The 20,719-nt window shown below is 33.1% G+C and overlaps 1 protein-coding gene and 1 pseudogene across 1 annotated transcript; both read right to left on the minus strand.

The window, feature by feature from the left end:
* Positions 1-6,296: 6,296 nt before the first annotated feature.
* Positions 6,297-6,593, minus strand: LOC120168106. Its single transcript, XM_039176935.1, has one exon. It carries the CDS (start codon positions 6,591-6,593, stop codon positions 6,297-6,299), a length of 297 nt encoding a protein of 98 aa, XP_039032866.1.
* A 10,569-nt stretch (positions 6,594-17,162) lies between these two features.
* Positions 17,163-19,595, minus strand: LOC120168115 (annotated as a pseudogene).
* Between the last annotated feature and the right edge of the window lie 1,124 nt (positions 19,596-20,719).

Below are 20,719 nucleotides of genomic sequence, written 5' to 3' on the forward strand. Positions count from 1 at the left end.
TCTCATTTCGGCTTATTCTTTATTATGATGTTCCTCAATACGTTGTATTTTATCCTCCATAATTCTCTTAGTAGCTTGTCTAGTACCGTAGTGATGTTGTATTTCTCTTTTGGCCAGAATAACTGCGATTGAAAAATCTTTTGATATTATTTTTTCAAATTTTAATTAATGAATACTATATAAAGAAAATAATGCAATGGATAATGAATGTATGCAGAATGCATGTATGCAAAAGGTATTGATCCCAAAAAGTTAACTGTCATAGAACAACTTTCATCGGCATACAAAAGTTTCTTTATAATAGTTCATAACTACATATAAGGCGTAGCTTTCCTATTAAGCTCTATAATTTTTTTCATTAGCCATGACACCTTCTTTCCGAATTTAGAAACTGGATCAACGTGATGCTCGATTATTTTTGCTTCAACAGCTAGTTCCCCAACATATCTAGCAACTTCACTCATTTGTACCATGGCCTCGAATACCATATTACTTCTTTCTTCACTTCTTTCTACATAGAAATCAGTTGATTTTTGCCATTGTTCATTAGTTCCTTCGAGAGTTTGCTCTAACTCACTGATTCTGACTTGACAATTGTGCAGAGTTTTTTCAAGATCTTTAATGCATCTTCGCAGTGAAACACTTTCCTCATTACTTTCTTTGAGATCACTAGGTCCTAGACGAACCTTTTCTTGAAATAACGACTTTTCAAGTTACAAAATGTAAGCATTAAATTCTGAGTTTTTGTTTCTAGACTGATCCAGATCTTCTTCAAGTTTTGTTCGTGCTTCTTGCGTTCTTTGATTAAGCTTCTGGATTTGAACATTCTTGTTTCTGCATCTTTGCATCCAATTGCTAGCCACTTCTTGCTCTACCTCAAGTTTGGTGTTGAAATTCTTTCTTTCCAACTCCTATTTTTCTTTTTCAACATTGAACTCTTCAATCCTTTGGCCCCTGACTTCAAGTTCGGCAATTAGATGGTTCATTTCAGATTCAAATCCCTTGAACATGATATTTTTCTCACCCTCAAATTTATCAAAGATGTCATTCTTCATCTCTTCTAAATCTTTGGCTCGATCCCTTTCTCTTTGTTTTTTATTCATGATCTCGCGGTGTTCAGCTTTGTGTTTTATAATTCGCTCTCTTCTATCAACCTCAAAATCTTCCATTTTTTGCTTTCCTTTCTCAAGGCTTTTGAGTAGATGGTTATTCTTTCATTTCAGATCTTCAACTCGACTTTTCTCGATGTTCAATTCTCTGGTCATCTGTACTGTTGATCGGCTCGGTCCTTATGCTTTCCGGGATTTATATAACTCCTGGTAATTTTTCTTTAATGCTCTGAATTCACCATCAACTTTTTCTTTGTTTTCTCTCAACATTGCTCATTGTGATGAATGAAAGTCAATGTCAACACCCAACATAGCTTTATCTCGTCTTATTTGCTCTAATTCTCTGACCAATCTTCTCTTTCTGCTTCAAATTCAACTCTCAGGATTTCAATCTCTGATGGAACCACCTTAATGCGATCTTCCATAGAGATATCCTCATTTTGGTCTGGTAGAGGAATATTTTCATTTTTCCTGACAGATCTCCATTCCTCATAATCAGGAGTTAGCATTTCTTTTGCTGCTTTAGCTCGGATACAAAAAGTTGTTTTCCAAGCTGTAAAAAGTTGCTTTAGCTCAGATGAATGTAATCCAGCAGTGACAGGTACAAATTGACGACCTTCATACTGTCTTATGACCAGAAGTGGTGCATATCCAATTCCTCCCCACAATCCGAGCAGCATTATCCAGTTGTAATCACCACATTTGTAAAAGAATTCCCTTTGGATTTGCCACGGGGCTCGCCAAACAATATCATTGCTTTGCAGATTTCGAAAGGCATTAATCCACATATCTTTCTTAATTTCTTTCGGCCATTCTTTCTCCAGAAATTCTTTCAATGGTGAGTAGTCCGTATTAAAGCGTCGGTATGAAACCTTTTCTGTCCTCTAGAAATGGCTACGGATCCAGACATATAACAATTGGGTACACCCTGGGAATCTTCCACCTCCTAGCTTTCTACAAGCGTTTAATGATCTGAAAGTCTATGCTAGAATTGCAGATGCAGGATTAATCTTTTTTGGTAGCTGCTCAAACAAAGCTACTACTGCAGCTTCAATATATCCCAATACTTTTGGGAAGATGACCATACCATACATACCCAGAGCAAAGAGATCGAATCGTACTTTAGTGTCTGGATGACTCTGAATAAGTTCTTTAATGTTGGTCCAAGCAATGCCTTCGCTTTCGCCCTTTTGTTTTGTACGGGATGCCACCCATTCTTCTCGTACTCCAGCAATCTTTGCTAATTTAACTCGAAAAAGTTGAGTTTTAATTGACTTTGAATAAATTCGATTCTCCAAAGCCCCTTCTATATGTAGCAAAGTTGTGTACTCTTCAATAGTAGGGACCAAGTCCTCTTTATTGAGAGTGAAGCAATTGTACCCTGGATTCCAGAATTGAATTAGGGCTCGAAGTAAGTCCTCATCAACTTTAACATAGAGAAAATATGGGATGTCTCCGTAAGTCTGATAAAACTGAAACTTTTTGTTTGAGTCCCAACTTTCCCAAATGCTTCGCAAATCTTGCATATCATTTCTTTATAGCGAAACTGGAGCATAACTGGCCAAATCAGATACATAGTCATCTTGCAGACTGTCTCCTCCTTGTCTTTGTAAGTCTTCAGCCCACTGTCTTACTTCTGAGTTTAGAACTATTTGATTTGAACACTTTTTATCCATGGATGAAGGTTTTCCAATGAGACAATTAACACGAGGATCAATGTCTTTTATCCTGTATGATGCTATGCAAACAAAAGAAATAAAAAACACACAAAAAGAAATGAATTAGTTTACATAAAAAAATAATTTAATAATAATGTCTACCTAAATATCTTTACTTAAACATGCTTTATTCATACTTTAAATAATTTAAAATTCACATGCAATTTAATCAGTAAAAAAATAAAAAAATAAATTAAAAGGAAAGTTAGAATTCATTTCTCCTGTGTGTACACCTATTTTGACAAAATTTCGGCATGGCTTCAAATCGAAAGAGTTTCTAGGGTTTATTATATGCAGGGTTTCAGATCTAAGAATAAAGGTACCCAAATTGTCATTGTTAGTGCCCCCTTCGGCTGTTAACCCTCAATCCTAGTCCATCACAGACTAAAGTGGATCGAGTTCAATTCGAGGGGATACACTTCTCTATGCCTGACACGGAGAATAAATTCTCACGAAGACATAGAGCATATGAACCCCGAAAGTTACTTGCTAGGTCTGATACGGAGAATAAATTCTCACGAAGACGTCGCTTTCACTCCCACTTAAAAGGGACAAACTACATTATAGAGCTTTATGTTATGCAATGCAAGTGTTGTGTGTGAGGAGAAATGTTCAAACCTCTGACAGATAAATAATGAAATAAAATACTTGAAAAATAAAATGAAACATTAATAAAATAATACACATATAAATATTATGAAAATAATAAATATATAAAAATTTTGAAAAGAAAGAATTATAAATTAAATATATTTTTAAAATTTCTAATAATAGAGACAATTTATATTTGATTTTAAATGCTTGACCATGGTCCCCAGCGGAGTCGCCAAGCTGTCGTAACCGTATTTCGTCCGGGCACGAATTTTTTTTGGCGGGAAAAGTGATGTGAATAAATTAATGATTTTGATTTTTTAAAAAATATTTTGGGAGTCGCCATCGGCCTTTTGGGTCAGGTAGGTCGAATACCTAAAAATCATATTTTAAAAGAGCTTTTAAGAAAACATCGATTAAAAGATAAATTGATCTGCGTTTTAACCAAAAATTCATAATAAAAAGGGATTCGTGGTCGGTTACGTTTAGGGAAGGATTAGCACCCCTACAACGCCCAAAATTGGAACTTTTTAATTATAAATTGTCTCTATTATTAAAAATTCAAAATATATTTAATTTATTATCCTATTTAATTCAAATATTTTTAAGAAAATATATCAAACATAAATAAGATATTTACTTATTTAGAAATATCAGAAAAGGACTTCTAGGTGCCTTAAGACAGCTCTTTTCTTCGATATTAATAGATATTATAATAATTAAATTAAATTATAATTTTTTATCATAATATTTAATTTTAAAATACCAGAATAGGACATCCAGTTGTATTAAGACTGCCCTTTTCTTTGGTATTGAAAAATAAATAAATATTAAAATATGATAAAAACATAATTTATGTAAAATCAAATTAATATTTAATATACATTATTATTTATTATATATATTTATATGACTATATAATAATAAAAAATATTTAAATATAAACAAGTAAAATTAAAACATAAATAAACAATAATAAAAATAAAATTAGAACTATATATTTAAAAGTAGTAAAACTTTATAATAAATGAAAATATTTAAAATTAGTGACTAAATTATAATCTAATAAAATTAAATACCTAATTCGTAATTAATTATTTAAAATTATAGGGATTAAACATGCTATTCTCCTTATTTATTAATTTGGTGACTAAAATAAAATTATATAAAATTCATATATCAAATTAAAATAAATTGAAATATGCTGTTAGGGGTTTAAAATATCAATTATTAAAATTAAAGGACTAAATATGATATTTATCCTAAATATATTATTTTAATATAAAGGACTAAAATAAATAAAATTAAAGTTAAAGAACCGAATTAAAATGATTATAAATTGATTTAGTGACTAAAATGTAAGGATTACAAATTAGGATGGATGCGGAAAGGGTTTAACTTTTAGTTAATTACAGACAAACCCCTCCCCAAAACGGCGTCGTTTGGGGAGGGCTATTTAAGTCCTATAATCGGCTGGCCCGAAGGGCCAGCTTTCATTTCTCCTTTTCACTCTCTCTCTCTTCTTTGAGAGAGTTTTAAAAACTCTCTCGCTTCTCTCTAAAACAGAGAGAAGCACTGGCCGGCAGCCGTTCGCCGGCCACCGCATCCGGTGGTCGGAAAAAAAATTTTACACCTAAATATAGATCGGACCATCCTATTGATGGTTCCGATGACCTTTTCCCTTAAAACATTCCCGATCGGAGCAAATCTACGAAAATACCTTCGGTTTTCGAAGGTTTCCGATGACGTATGAAGGCTCCGGTGATGTTGCAGCTTCTTCAGTAAGTATCTCTCCATCTTCTCCTTGCTTATTTTGGTGTTTGTGGTTACTGGTTTGCTCATTTTTTTCTTGTTTTTTTTCTTTTTCTCTCTCTATTGGTTGCCGTGGTTGCCTTCTCTCCGTTTTTTTTTCTTTGCAGGTTGTCAATGGCTTTATAGCCATCACCGGTGTGGCTATCGGACCGGGTGAAAGAGTGGAGTCTGGTGAGTCACCGGACTTCCAGTGGTGACTCACCGTTGGGGCGACATGTGTGCGACTGGAGTGGCTCTTCTGGAAGCTTTCGACGAGACGTGTCAGCGGTGGAGATGGTGGGAGTAGCTGCGGCGGCCGCGTGGCCCTAAGGTATCATCACCCTAGGGTTTGTGCTGGATGAGTGTGGGCCGTTGGATCTGAGAGATCCAACGGCTGAGATTGAGGCGGCTGGAGCACGGGGCTAGGGTTAGAAAACCCTAGCTGAAACCCTAAATGTTTTAGGGTTTCCATCTGGTTTGGGCCAACTGGTAGTTTGTAACTGGGCCGGTCTAGTTTTCATTGGGCCTGTAATTATTTTTTAATAATAATAATGATATATATATAATAATAATAATAATAATTATTATTATTATTATAATAAATAAATAAATAAAATGGGTAAAAAATTAGTATCTTCACCAAGTACTTGCAAGCCATAGGTTTTACTTAAAATATCTAATGCAAAATCATGGCAGCTTTTCTAAAGGGTTATCACTTAACATGGGGTTTATTAAGAATGGGTATGTCGGAAATAGTATTACTATATTTAAATTTGATTTAAATTTTATATTCTTTACTCATTATTTGATCTGGTTCAGATTTAGAAAGTTGGTAAAATAATTTCAAGAAATGATTTTCAAATCTATTTTCAATGAAACAAACTAAGTTGTTTCCTGTTCGGTGCATAGCCATTGAAATCAATGAAATGTAATGTTTCTTCAAACGCTGCTGCATGCATCGGTTTTAAACAGAAGAATATCAGGAAAAAAACACATTCGAATGTGAACAACAGAGAAAAATAAGATCAATCGTTACATGGTATTGATTTCTAACAAGAAAACCGTTTACATTTCACAGAGTTGAGATTTATTTTGCAGTATTTCCTTCTTGATGTAGATAAGATGATTCAAGCAAACAAGGCAAAACGAGAGGCGATAGTAGAGGGATGGGATCTTTACTTTGATAGAATGAACCAAATGAAGTTGAAGATGTTGTTGCTGATGATGATGACGACGACGACAAAGCCTTGAGATCGGCATTAGGCTTAATCTGCAACGGACGAGGGGCGCGCCTTTGAAGCCTGCTGAGTGGCCTTCTAAATACCCGTTCATCTTGGTGAACACCAATTTGGAACCCTGGGAACTCAGAACCAGATTCTTCCATTATCTCTCTATCTGCTCTTGTTCATCAGATCTTTCCTTAATGGATCTTAAGCAGACAAAATATATATTATAAAGTTTTTACATAGCAGATGTCTTGCTTGCTTGTTTCAGTATGCATCCATACTGTGTGATCTGAAAGCATGAAATGGTGTACATGTGGAGAGATGGGGTTCCTGATAATTAAGAACTTGCATATGCATATCTGCCATGTGAGGAAGGAATATCAATGCATACATTTCAGTGACAAGATCCACATATGCACATGATACTTCAATAGATTCATTTAATTAGTAATTTCCCATTGCCTTTTCTTTCTTTCATTCTTTTAACCTTATCATCTTCTAGTCCAATACCTTCTAGCTAAGGTTGTAAAATCAGGTAATCGGACAGATTTCAGTCGAATCTTGGCAGGTCGGGTAAAATCAGGTATAGGTCAACTCAGGTTGATTTGACACCAGATCCAGATCGGGTTCAGGTCAGGTCATTTTCAGTTCGGATCGATGTCAGTTCAGGTCAAAACAGTTCAGGTCTGAAGCAGATAAAGACCAGGTTAATTCAGGTTCGGATGGACTTCAGTCGGATCTCGTTCAGATTGGGTCACATCATTGAAAGATAAAATTCATGTCGGATGTTTATCGGATACGAATTGAGTTCATATCGGTCGTTTTTATTTTTGGATTAATTATTTTGTCATCTTTCGTGATTGTTGAATTGCAAGTTGTAATTGTATATGATTTCGAGTAAATTAAGAGAAAAATAAATATCCATGGATCAATTTTGTAAAAAATATAAATTTAAGGACGAAATTTAAGAAATGTAAAATTACGAATAAAATTTTAAAATATAAATTAAACAACACATATAGGTAAGGGACTAAATTGAAATAAATTTAAAATGTGAGGTTTAAATTAATATAAAAAGGACTAAATTAAACACATTTAAAAAGTTATGGGTCAGTTATAAAAATATAAATAACAACTAACAATGGGCCAAATGAAGATGCAAATATAATTTTAAGGACTAAATTGAATACATATAAAAGTGAAAGACTTAAAATTGATATAAATTAAAAAAAAAGGATTAAATTGAAATAAATGCAATATGAGAAATAATGAAAAATATAGTAAATTGTATTCATTTAAAAAATTGAAAAAATATAATATATATATAATATAAGTTTATATATAAACTATATATACAAACTATATAATTATTATAAATTATATATATAAATTATGTTTATATGAACTATAGATATGAACTATAGATATAAACTATATATGTAAACTATATATATGTAAAATATATATGTATAAACTATAAAAAGTATATAGTTTATAAACTATAATTTATATTAATATATATATATATATATATATATTATTCAAAGTGAGTGGTGGGAGAAAACTTTTTAAAATAAAGATTTTTTGTGTGAATTTTATTTTATTTTATTAGAAAATTTAGAGGGAAATTGGGAAATTTAGAGGGAATAGAAAATTTTGGAGGGAAATTGAGAATTGAGATTTTATTTGGAAAGATATTTTAGGTTAATTAGACTCATGCTCCTCCAGCAATCATCATTTTTGTACTTGTATTTGATTTTATATTTCTTTTATTTTAGTCATGGTTTAATTGTAGATTATATATGTATAATATAAGTTTATATATAAACTTTAAATAGTATATATATATGTATGTATAACTAATATAAGTAATCTATATATATATATATATATATATATATATATATATATATATATATATTATGTATAACTAATATAAGTAATCTATATTATATATATATATATATATATATATATATATATATATATATATATATATATATATATATATATATATATATATAAAACACTATGCATAAACTATATAAAGTAATAAAGTATATAATTTATAAAAACCTTAAATTGTGAACCCTAAACCTTTAATCCTTAACCCTAAACCCTAACATGCAAAATAAATACTAATTATGCAAATAAAATTAATATGACATGTACTACTATTTATGAACCATATAATATGCAATGTGACATACTAATTATTTAACACATAATTAATCATGCTCTATATAATTTACATTTAAATAATTTTATTAATTTTATTAAATAATTTCATATAATATGTAGTATAAATCATGTATAGTATATATAAAAAATATATATATATAACCTATATATATATAAACTATATAAAGTAAATTACTTATATAGTTTATAAAACACTATGCATAAACTATATAAAGTAATAAAGTATATAGTTTATAGAAACCCTAACCCTAAACCCTAAATCATAAACTCTAACCATAAATACTAAACCCTAAACATAAACCCTAATATATGTATTACATGCATATATGTATATATGCATAATGAGTGTATTAATGTATGTGTATCATACATAAAAAAATAGATCGGTAAATAATGAAGTTATAATTTGATTTTATGTATGTATGCATGTATGTATGCATGTATGCATGTATGCATGTATGCATGTATGCATGTATGCATGTATGCATGTATGCATGTATGCATGTATGCATGTATGCATGTATGCATGATGCATGCATTACATAAACTATCGTGTAAATAAGATTAAAAATTTAATATTTTAATAGATATTTTAATTTAAAAATATTATAAAAATATTTTGATGTGTGTATATGATACATATGTTATATGCATATATTATGTATGTATATATGTATGTATGATGCATGTTTAAAATTTTAAGCTTTTTATTTTAAATAAATTTTAAAATTTTATAAATGTGGTACATGTCAAAGAACAATTTTTTAATAATCGTGACGGATCAAAATTTAAATTTTTATACTCTTTTTATTAATTAATTTGATTCAATAAAATGTAAAAAAATTATAAAGAAAATTATAAAGTAAAATGATTTGTTCACAAATTTAAAGCCAACAAACATTATTAGACTTTGAAATTCCAAAAGTATGATTGCATTTTACAATAAAGATACCGTGCATAGAAATATAGGGAAAATGCTATAGAATATTTAATAATGTTGCGGGTTAGGATTACTAGATGCTTAACTCTTGGATTCTGGATTAACTAATAAATTATTTTTTATTGGTTCTTGAATGCGACTGTAAATAGCAATTTATGGACCTTCATGCATTATTAACTGTACTCCACAACCCTTGGTCCACGTAGCTACACATACCAACATGTTCAATTATTATATAAGGTTTGTAAATATAAAGGTTGAACAGTGACACATTCAGCCATGCCTCTCGCATGCCTTGGGTTCCTTTCATCAAATATAATATTCATACTTGTTATTCAATACATATAAACTTGGAAATTGGACTATAGGATGTTCGGCTTTATTTTACGATTTTTGATGGGTTTTTAATAATTTAATTAATTTTTTTTGTAATTCATTTATTGATTCAGTCTGATTTATTCGTATTTATTTTTTGTTCGAGTATTTTGGTTGAGTTCTTAACCTTTTCTATGTATGATTCTTATATGATCTAAAGTGATTAGTTTCAATGTTATTAAAAAATGTTTAAATTGTGTATTTAATTTACAATGATCGTTGTAAACCATTATTATAATTTTGGATATCTTCACTTTTTGATAAGACTAGCGATTTTTATTAAACTAATTAGATTATAGTGTAAATAATTAATATGTATATATGTATGATTTTATGATATGTATGCATGTATGTATGTATGATGCATGCATTACATAGACTATAGTGTAAATAAGATTAAAAGTTTAATATTTTAATAGATATTTAAATTTAAAAATATTATAAAAATATATTGATGTGTGTATGATACATATGTTATATGCATATATTATGTATGTATATATGTATGTATGATGCATGTATTAAAATTTTAAGCTTTTTAATTTAAATAAATTTTAAAATTTTATAAATGTGGTACATGTCAACGAACAATTTTTTAAACTAAAACATCTATTAAAATATATTGATGTGTGTACATACATATATGTATGATTCATAATTCATATTTTATTATAACATTTAAAAATTAATCATATTAATTAGTATGATTTATTATAAACTCAAAATCTCACAATTTTATTAAAATCTTATTTTTCATCAATGGTGATATATAAGTCATGTAAATATCAGATCAGATCAATAACAAGTCAGATCATTTACAGGTCGGGTAATACCAGTTATTTACCAGGTCAATCTCGGGTTCGGGTTCATATCAATCAGATGCAGGTCGGGTTCGGGTATCATATTTTCGGTTTAATTCAGGTTCAGGTCATTATCAGGTCGGGTTCAAACACACAATTTCTAAGTCCAACTCGAGTTCAGGTCAACACCAGTTTCGACTTGAGTCGGTTTCGGATCGCTACAACGCAGGTTAAAAACAGTTTTGACTCGAGTCAGTTTCGGTCAGTTTTTCAGATCGGGTCAACTTTTTACACCCCTACTTCTAGCCATGGTTTTCTTCACCATCTTAGAACTCACGGCACTGAACTTGACATTTAAATTGAGGCCACACGCATAAATGGGTGGTCTATGAGCATGGTTTTCTTTTTAAATGGAGTCAAAGTGAATATTATTGCTTCTAAATAAAGTCAACTATATTATATGAAATTGTACTCAAGTGTGAGATTTAAATTAAGTTAAATTTGTAATCATAATTTAGCAAGAAAAAGAGAAGTGAGCTTTCTTCTTTTAAATACGTAACTAACTCTCAAATCTGATTTTTACTCTTGACTTTTAAAGATGTGGTTTTGAGCATAGAGAGAACATGTGATTTTCAAAGATCTTTTTAAAAAGTATATTTTATAGGTATTCAATCATACATAATTCAAAACAACTGAAAATGATTTTGTTTTGTCAAACCGTGTATATTTTCGCAGAAAATATTTTTTGAACTACGATTTTCATAATATTGAATATAATGAATGCTATTGCTGTGGATTGTGATAAATATAGAAGAAAATTGTTGAAAAAGAGGAAGATAGTATGGAAGGAAAACAGAAACCCGAAACCATTAAGTTATTTAAAGCCGTGCCCAGCACTCCCATGTTAGCATAATCTGACTGTCTACTGGTCGGGGGCATGGCCTGGATGGTGCATCAGTTCTAAGCACGTCTGTTTAATCTTTTCCCTTATATATATGTGTGTACACACACACACATAGCCTGCAGACTGTTTCCTGTCAGAGAAGACCAGAGATTCATGTGTTGCGGAAGACGGCTATCGGATAGAGCAAAATAGCAACTGATAATTTGAGAAAATAAAAATGAAGATAAAAGAGACACAAAATTTACGTGGAAAAGTCCTAAATAATATAGGGTAAAACCACGGACAACGGTAGAAGAATTTCACTATGAGAAAATAGGAATTACAACTTCTCTCAATCTACCAAAGAGAAAACAATGATAATTCTCTCTTGATAAAAAGGGGAAAACAACTCTCAAGAAACTCTCTAAATTCTCTCTAGTATTGGAAAGAAAGCTAGAATGATTTGTGATGGTTTTGAAGCTAAATGAGCTAGGGTATTTATAGTTGAATCTTAAGGACTAATTTATAAATACCCTAAATTATAATGACTAAAAGTGTAATTTTATCATCACCAAAATTCAACAAAAGACAACTCCTAATTGACAATTTATGTAGCCCCTTTTTTACTACAAAAATTCGGTGGATTTTTAATTCCACCTTTCGGTGGATTGGTTTGGTTTTTAACAATCTCCCACTTGAAGATTTGATTGGAACAATCATATCTTCACACCATTCTTTCTACCTTGTACCTTCATGTTGCTTACGTTTCTGTCAGGCCACAAGAGGATCGACACCAAGAAAATTTATCAGCATTGATCGCCTTTGTCATGAAATCTGCTATATTATCTTTGGTATGGATCTTCTGCATATATACCGTCCCTTCCCTTCTTCCACCTTTTCACGAATGAAATGGTATTGAACTCGTATATGCTTTGTCCTTGAATGAAATGCTGGATTCCTTGCTAGATGCAAGGCGCTTTGACTGTCACAAAACAGAGAGACATACTCTTGATTGTGCCCAAGCTCCTCCAATAGCATCTTCAACCAAATTGCTTCTTTACTGGCTTGTGTAGCTGCTACATATTCTGCCTCTGTTGTGGATGTACCCACAACTGACTGCAATTTTGAAACCCAGCTTACAGCTCCACTAGCAACTTTGAACACATATCCTGTAGTAGATTTGCTTTTATCCAAATCCTCTGCATAGTCAGAATCTACATACCCATTGATTAGTAAATTTGATCCTCCGTAACATAATGCAACATTTTAGGTCCCTTTGATGTATCTCATGATCCTCTTTACTGTATTCCAATGCTCTTTGCCTGGATTCGCCATGTACCGACTAACCACTCCCACTGCTTGTGCAATGTCTGGTCTTGTGCATATCATAACGAACATTAAACTTCCCACTGCTGATGCATACGGTACTCAAGACATCTCTATCCTCTCTTCTTCACTGCTAGGACTCATACTGGAGGATAATTTGAAGTTAATAGGAAGAGGGATAGAAATTGGCTTACAATATTGCATGTTGAATCGTGACAAGATCTTCTTCAAGTAATTCTTTTGTGAAAGTCAAATCTTCCTATTACTTCTGTCTCGGTGAATTTGCATCCCTAGGATCTTGTTTGTTGATCCCAAGTCCTTTATTTCAAATTCCCTAGCCAGTTGTGCCTTCAATTCGTCAATATGATCTTTGCTGGGTCCTGCAACCAACATGTCATCCACATACAACAACAATATAACAAAATCGTTATCACCAGACTTTTTGAAATAAGCACAAGGGTCTGCATTAAGTCTGTTATATCCAAGACATATAATGAAGGAATTAAATCTCTTATACCAACACCTTGGCGCCTGCTTTAGACCGTACAGAGATTTGTTCAATCTGCAAACCAAGTTCTTCTTTTCTTTTTCTTCAAAACCTTCAGGCTGGAGCATGTAAATTTCTTCTTCAAGATTTCCATGAACAAAAGTTGTTTTAACATCTAGCTGCTCTAGATGTAAATTCAATGTAGCACACATTGCCAAGACTACTCGAACTGTTGTTAGTCGAACCACAGGAGAAAATATTTCATTGAAATCAATACATTCTTTTTGAGCATATCCTTTTACCACTAGTCTTGCACGATACCTCGCTACTTGATCGTCACCATTTCGCTTGATTTTGAAGATCCATTTGTTACCAATTGGTTTCCTTCCTTGTGGTAGTGGCACAAGGTCCAATGTATTATTTTTATGAAGGACTTCAATTTCTTCTTGCATCGCCATCATCCATAGTGAAGTATCTGAGCTGTTTATTGCCTCCTAGTATGTTGATGGCTTACCGTCCTCTGTTAAAAGGCAATATGCAATATTACCTTCTATAACATAATCTGAGTGCCAATTGGGACGTCTTCTCACACGATCTGATTGACGAGTTGTTGGAGCTTCAGAACTCTCTGGTTCTTGTTCATCATGTGTTGGTTCTGCTTCAGAAGAATCTCCTTGTTCAATCTCCTTTTCCACATGTATCTGTGTATTCTCTGACTTTTCAGCGCTATAATCGCTTTTTTTTCTTTGTAGTTTATCCTCTACAAAGATAACATCCCTGCTGATGATCACTTTGCGGGCAGTGGGATCCCACAAGCGATACCCCTTTACACCATCAGCATACCCCAAGAATTTGCATTTCCTGGATTTTGGATCCAACTTTGAAATTTATTGGGAGTTGTACATCACGTACACAATACTTCCAAATACATGGAGGTTTGAATAATCAGCTGGTTTACCAGTCCACATCTCCATTGGTGTCTTCAGCTCTATTGCAGTTGATGGAGCTCAATTCACCAAATAACAAGCGGTATTGACTGCTTCTGCCCAGAATGATTTTTCTAGGCCTGCATCCCTCAACATTGCTCTTGTTCTTTCTAACAAGGTTCTGTTCATCCGCTCTGCCACTTCATTTTGTTGAGGAGTGTTTGCCACTGTGAACTGTCTTTTGATGCCTTCTTCCTGCAAAAGTCATCAAATTCTTCGCTTGTGTATTCTCCTCCATTATCTGTTCTGAAACACTTGCTCTTATTTCCAGAATCAAGTTCCACCCGCGCTTTGAAGTTTTTGAAAGTTGAAAACACATCTGACTTCTTCTTAATAGGGTACACCCAACATCTCCTAGAGTAGTCATCAATAAATGAGACAAAGTATTTTGTTCCGCCTAGGGATGTAACCGGTGCTTGCCATACGTCAGAGTGAACCAATTCTAGAACACTTTTGCCTCTAGAATTTGACGTGTTGAATTTCAACTGGTGCTGCTTACTTATTATGCAATGCTCACACAAGGTAAGTGATACCTTTGTTAAGCCTGGAAGTAGGTTTTGCTCCACAAGGACTTTCATTCTTTGTTCTGACATGTGTCCAAGTTTCTGATGCCATAGCATTGCAGAATTTGAACTTCATGAGGCAACAGAGGCTTCTGCTTCTAGATAAGTCTCTCCCTTCAACATGTAAAAGTTTGCAGCTATCTTTTCGCCTTTCAGCACCACAAGCGCTCCACGGAACACCTTCAGGATTCTTTTTCGTGTTTCAATCTTGCTTGCATTATTATCCAACAATCCGTAGGATAATAAATTTTTCTTCAGGCCTTTCACGTGCCGCACATCTCGAACAACTTTAATTGTTCCATCATACATCTTTAATTTGATGGTTCCCACGCCAATAATCTCTAAGGCATGATCATTGCAACTATACACAGATCCTCCTGAGACAGGTTCATACTGATGGAACCATTCTCTTCTTGAGGTCATGTGATATATTGCTCCTGAATCAATGAGCCATATATCTGCAAATCTTTTTCTGCCTTCCACGGTGGTTGACGTTTCACAGCATAGAGCATCTCCATCATCTGAAGTGTTTGCGGTATTGCCTTGTGGATTGGAGTTTTTATTTAGACTCCAACAATCCTTCTTCAAGTGACTCTTCTTTCCACAGTTGTAGCACTTTAAATTCTTCTTGCTTCTCGACTTCGATCTACCATGTTTGTGATTGCTGCTTTGGCCACATTCTGTTGATCTCCCTCTCATCGTTGTCATCATTGTTAACGCTTCTTCTTGTTGCAGATTTACTTGTTTGTCTTCTTTGTTCTTGCGCCGATTTTCTTCTTGTAGAACAATAGCTGCAACGTCATCGAAGACTAGACTGGTGACATTACTGTTTGTCAAGTTGATGATGAGTTGATCATACGAATCCGGTAGACATTGAAGTAGAAGTTCAGCACGTTCTTGTTCTCCTATTTTGCAGCTTAAAGATGTAAGCTGAGAAAATAAAGTGTTCAGTGTATTTAAGTGCTCCGTCATTGAAGTAGATTCTGGCATACGGAGAGTGTACAATTTTCTCTTAAGGAAAATTTTATTGTGCAGCGATGTGGCCTCGTACAGTTTGGTGAGATGATCTCATATCTCCTTAGCTGTCTTTTTTCTCCTCGATGCTTGACAATACTTCATCTGCTAATGCTAGATGAAAGTTTGCCATATCATTCCTGTCCATTTCGATCCATTTGTTGTCATCTGTGAAATCCATCGGCCTTTCAGTGATAGCTGCTAGACAACCATCTTTCTTCAAGATGGCCTTCATCTTCAATTTCCACAATGAGAAATTTCTCCCATTGAATTTTTCAATATCAAATTTCGTTGTCATAGCTTCTTTTACGGATAGCTCTCATTATTTCATTATCGTGAATAGTTCTCTGGAACCTTCAAAGAATGGGTAATACCTTCTTACTTTTTTATGTTGGATGATCTACCTTTTGGTGGCAACCACAAAGACAATAAGCAGATATTACACACTCAAATCTGGCTCTGATACCAATTGTTGCGGAAGACGGCTATCGGATAGAGTAAAATCACAACTGATAATTTGAGAAAATAAAAATGAAGATAAAAGAGACACAAAATTTACGTAGAAAACCCCTAAATAATATAGGGTAAAAACCACAGACAATGGTAGAAGAATTTCACTATGAGAAAATAGGAATTACAACTTCTCTCGATCTACCAAGGAGAAAACAATAATAATTCTCTCTTGATAAAAAAAAGAAAACAACTCTCAAGAAACTCTCTAAATTCTCTCTAGTATTAGAAGAAAGCTAGAATGCTTTAGGATGGTTTTGAAGCTCAATGAGCTAGGGTATTTATAGTTGAATCTTAAGGACTAATTCATAAATACCCTAAATTATAATGACTAAAAGTATAATTTTATCATCACCAAAATTCAACAAAATACAACTCCTAATTGACAATTTATGTAGCCCCTTTTTTACTATAAAAATTCGATGGATTTTTAATTCTACTTTTCGGTGGATTGGTTTGGTTTTCAACATCATGTGGCTGTTCTTTAGCAAGTAACAAAGAAACATCAAAGGAAATTCTGTAAACAAGAAATATGGAACACGTTGGTTTTTGATTATTTTAAAGTGGAAGCGAAAGCACGCTTTCATGTTCCTACTCTTTCGACTGTTACACCAGACAGAAAATATGTTAATTTCATGTTCCTATCCTTGGATTACTTGCCGAATAAATTCTATGGTCTTGGCATCGACAGGATACCCCGATGCATCACGAACATAGAATGTGTTAACCACTTTGCCATCTTTCGTCGTCACTTCTGCTTGGCTGACGGGGAGGCTATTCTCCCGGAAAATGCTTGTGACATCGGATAGCAATCCAACTCGTCTGTTGTGCAAAGTTCTAGCTTCAAACCCTGAAAAGAGAAGTTAATTCTCAATATTAACAAAAGCATCAACAGAACAGCAACAAGTATATTTCTGACAGAAGAAACGCAGTCCGATTATGACAACTTATAATACAATCAAAATGGTTATGAACTCATGTTTACGATACACTTTAGTGTCAGTATTATACAATCTATGCAAGTAGAAAAATATGATGCTATGGAATGCATGTTTTACGTGAAATAATGTGATTGTCTGAAACAAAACCAAGGACATATTCCCAAATTCTGTATGTATATATATATATATATATATATAATATGGAAGTGCATCTACCCCAGATACCCTTCTCTCAATTGCTGCTTCAAGACACTGAGTCACTCTGTCTCTCTGCATCTGATTTCATGAGAAACAACTGTGTAACAGAAGAAGAAAGGGGATTATCTGATAAGACTCTGCCCCCTCTGTATCTATTTTTGCATGAAATACTACATACCCCATATCGGTCGAGGTGCAAACTGTATCGAAGAGAAGTTTCGGTCTATCTCTACACCAAATGGTAACCACTGAATAGTCCTTATCATACCAATTAACAACATCAACATTCGGCCTTCGCCTGTCCTCCAAAACATCATCACCCCTTTGTTCATAATCCTTATTAGCAAACTTCATTTGGTGAAGCCTTCTATCGGTATGCGTGATCGAATTAGAGACTGGTTTTGGCTAAACTGGATTTGTTTCTTCCTTTAAGTGCATTGCAAAGAAGTGTATTTATCATAGATAGCCTTTCCAGGTCAGTAATTGCAGTTCCCGTTTCCTCATCGGTCACTCACATCACAGCTGCGGGCACGGGTGTTATGCGTCCATACTTCAGTATTCAAATGGCAAAAAATTCCGAACCCGACGGGGAAAACCGAAAACTGAATTAAACGGGACAGGAAAAAACCGTTTATGTTAAACGGGGACGGGGACGGGGACGGGGGCGGGTTTGATAATCTCCGTCCCGATTACCCGGCCCGATACCCGGCCCGATAAATATTAAAAATAATTATTATATATATATATATATAAATATTAATAAATTTAAATTAAATTAAAAAAATATATATAATATTTATATATTTAATTTAAATATATATACCCGGCCCGATACCCGTTTAAATAACCGTTTATGCTAAACGGAGATACCCGTTTTCTCGCGTTTTTTCCCGATTACCCGATGGAGATCCCCGTTTAAATCCCCGTGATTTTTTAAAGGAGGACGGGTACGGATTTTTTAAACGAGAACGAGAACGGGAAACCAATACCCGGCCCGTTGCCATCCCTATTCACTACACTGCTATCCCGGCTTGTCACTTCCTGTTAACTCAATTTCAGTGCGGTCCATTGATTGCTTCACCCCAGTGGATCTCATTGCAGATGTGAAGCAAGATTCTGGCCCCATAGACTGAAGACATAACCCAAAAATGATCATACAGGCATGTGCCAAAAAAAAAAGCTGGAAAATGGGGGAAATCAATTTACATAATGACAAATTTACTCCCGACGTTTGCATAAAAAGTCATTTTGCTCCTTTTTTTTCCTGAGTATTTTAATCCTAACATTTCGTTTTTGGTCAAAACAACCCATATTGGATGGAAACCGATAGTTGACTGTTAACACATATTATTAACATAGTATTTTCATATATGATCAATTGCTGACGGGGTATGTGTTACAACATCCAAAGTGATGACATAGTATATGTCACGTCACCAAAATGATGACGTGATATGTACCACGCCACTCTAAATGACTACATGGTACGTGCCACGTTAACAATTGCACACATGTGTAAATGACAAGTCAGCAACATGTATTGATTGTTAGTCAACTAATGTTTTTCATCCCACAAGGATTTATTTGATAAAAAATTGAGACATTAGGAATTAAAATGTTCCAAAAAAAAAATAAAGGGACAAAGTATCCATTTGTTCAATTTAAAATTTTAATTGATTACCTTTGTAATATAATGAATAGTACCTTCATTTGTGATTTTGTTTCCATCTTGATCGGTAAAATTAAACACTGGTATTGCAAAAAACCAAAAGCAAAACTGAGAATCCATATGGTAAACAACTCAACAATTCAACAAATAAGTAGAGGAGATACCTTACCATCCATGAACCAATTGCCATCGGCAGATATACAAGCTTTGTTAATGATAAGATTAAGATCAGTAAGGACTTGTACAACTTGAAGAAGGATTCCATGTTGTCAAATAAAAAAGCCTTTTTTTCAAATAAATAAACTAAGAAAGTAGTATAGAGAAGAAATGATCGATTCGCAGGGACTTAGAAATTTCCGATACCAATTTGAATTGATTTTGATTCAAGAAAACTGTAGAAGTAAAATAAGGGGTTTAGCAAAATAAATTAAATAAACTGAAATAAATAAAAAATATTAAAAATAAGAAAAGTAGATAATTGAAAATAATTATGACAAGAGATAACCCACAGTCGCTTTAATTTGTTTCGGTCACTGAAAATATATTTTACTTCGGGATTCTTGTCGGTTATAGGCTATAAAGTCCAACCCTTTTAACTTGCTCTTCTTTCGTGTGAATTAATTTCCAAAGTCAATCATTGAAATTTAATTCTTGTTTATATTAATAACGGCTATCGATGTTAACACCAACGCTATTTTAAGTGTTGAAAAACCTCATGCTCAGATTATGGTGTTATAGTGTTTCAATGAGAGTCGAACACTAAGTTTGTTCCTAGGAAATTTAATTTGCTACAAGTTGATTCTTCTCCCGAACGGTAAATCAAAACAACATTCAAGTCAAATTGCCCACTTTGAATTGAAAGTGATGAGATATTTAAATGAAATGTTAATTGTCAATCCTAGTTTGATTAATCCACTCAAGCTTTGATCCAAAATGAAGATAAATCGGTAATATTCAATCAAAAAAATAAAGAGTAAATAACAATAAATATATACAATATTAAACCCTCATCACATGTTAATTGGCACTATCTAACCTGCATTACAAAATGGAATAAGTATCAAATCGTATCATAAAAACAAGAGGAGATGGTTCAAAGAGAGCATACACTAATCAGTAATCACACTTGCATTCTTGCAGGCATCATTATCGATCACAACCCTGATAAGAAAGATATAAGTAAATATCACTGCTCCTTAATGGAAGTGAAAAGGAAGGAAGATCCTTCTTAGCTTACCTGGGCGGATTCATTCTTCAATTGAACTTCTCATATTCGTCACCCATGTCATGTGAAAAGCTCATGTTCATCTCTAGAAAGAGAAAACAAGAATCAAACGATGAAAGAAATTAAGGGTAATAAGAGCAGCCAATCAAAAACCAGAAGCATACA

This window comes from Hibiscus syriacus, unplaced genomic scaffold, assembly GCF_006381635.1.
Source record: "Hibiscus syriacus cultivar Baekdansim isolate YM2019G1 unplaced genomic scaffold, ASM638163v2 tig00003041_pilon, whole genome shotgun sequence".
In the NCBI taxonomy this organism is placed as follows: domain Eukaryota; kingdom Viridiplantae; phylum Streptophyta; class Magnoliopsida; order Malvales; family Malvaceae; genus Hibiscus; species Hibiscus syriacus.

Coding starts and splice junctions, on each gene's coding strand:
- LOC120168106 (XM_039176935.1), bottom strand. CDS start 6,593: ATGGAAGAATCTGGTTCTGAGTTCCCAGGGTTCCAAATTGGTGTTCAC.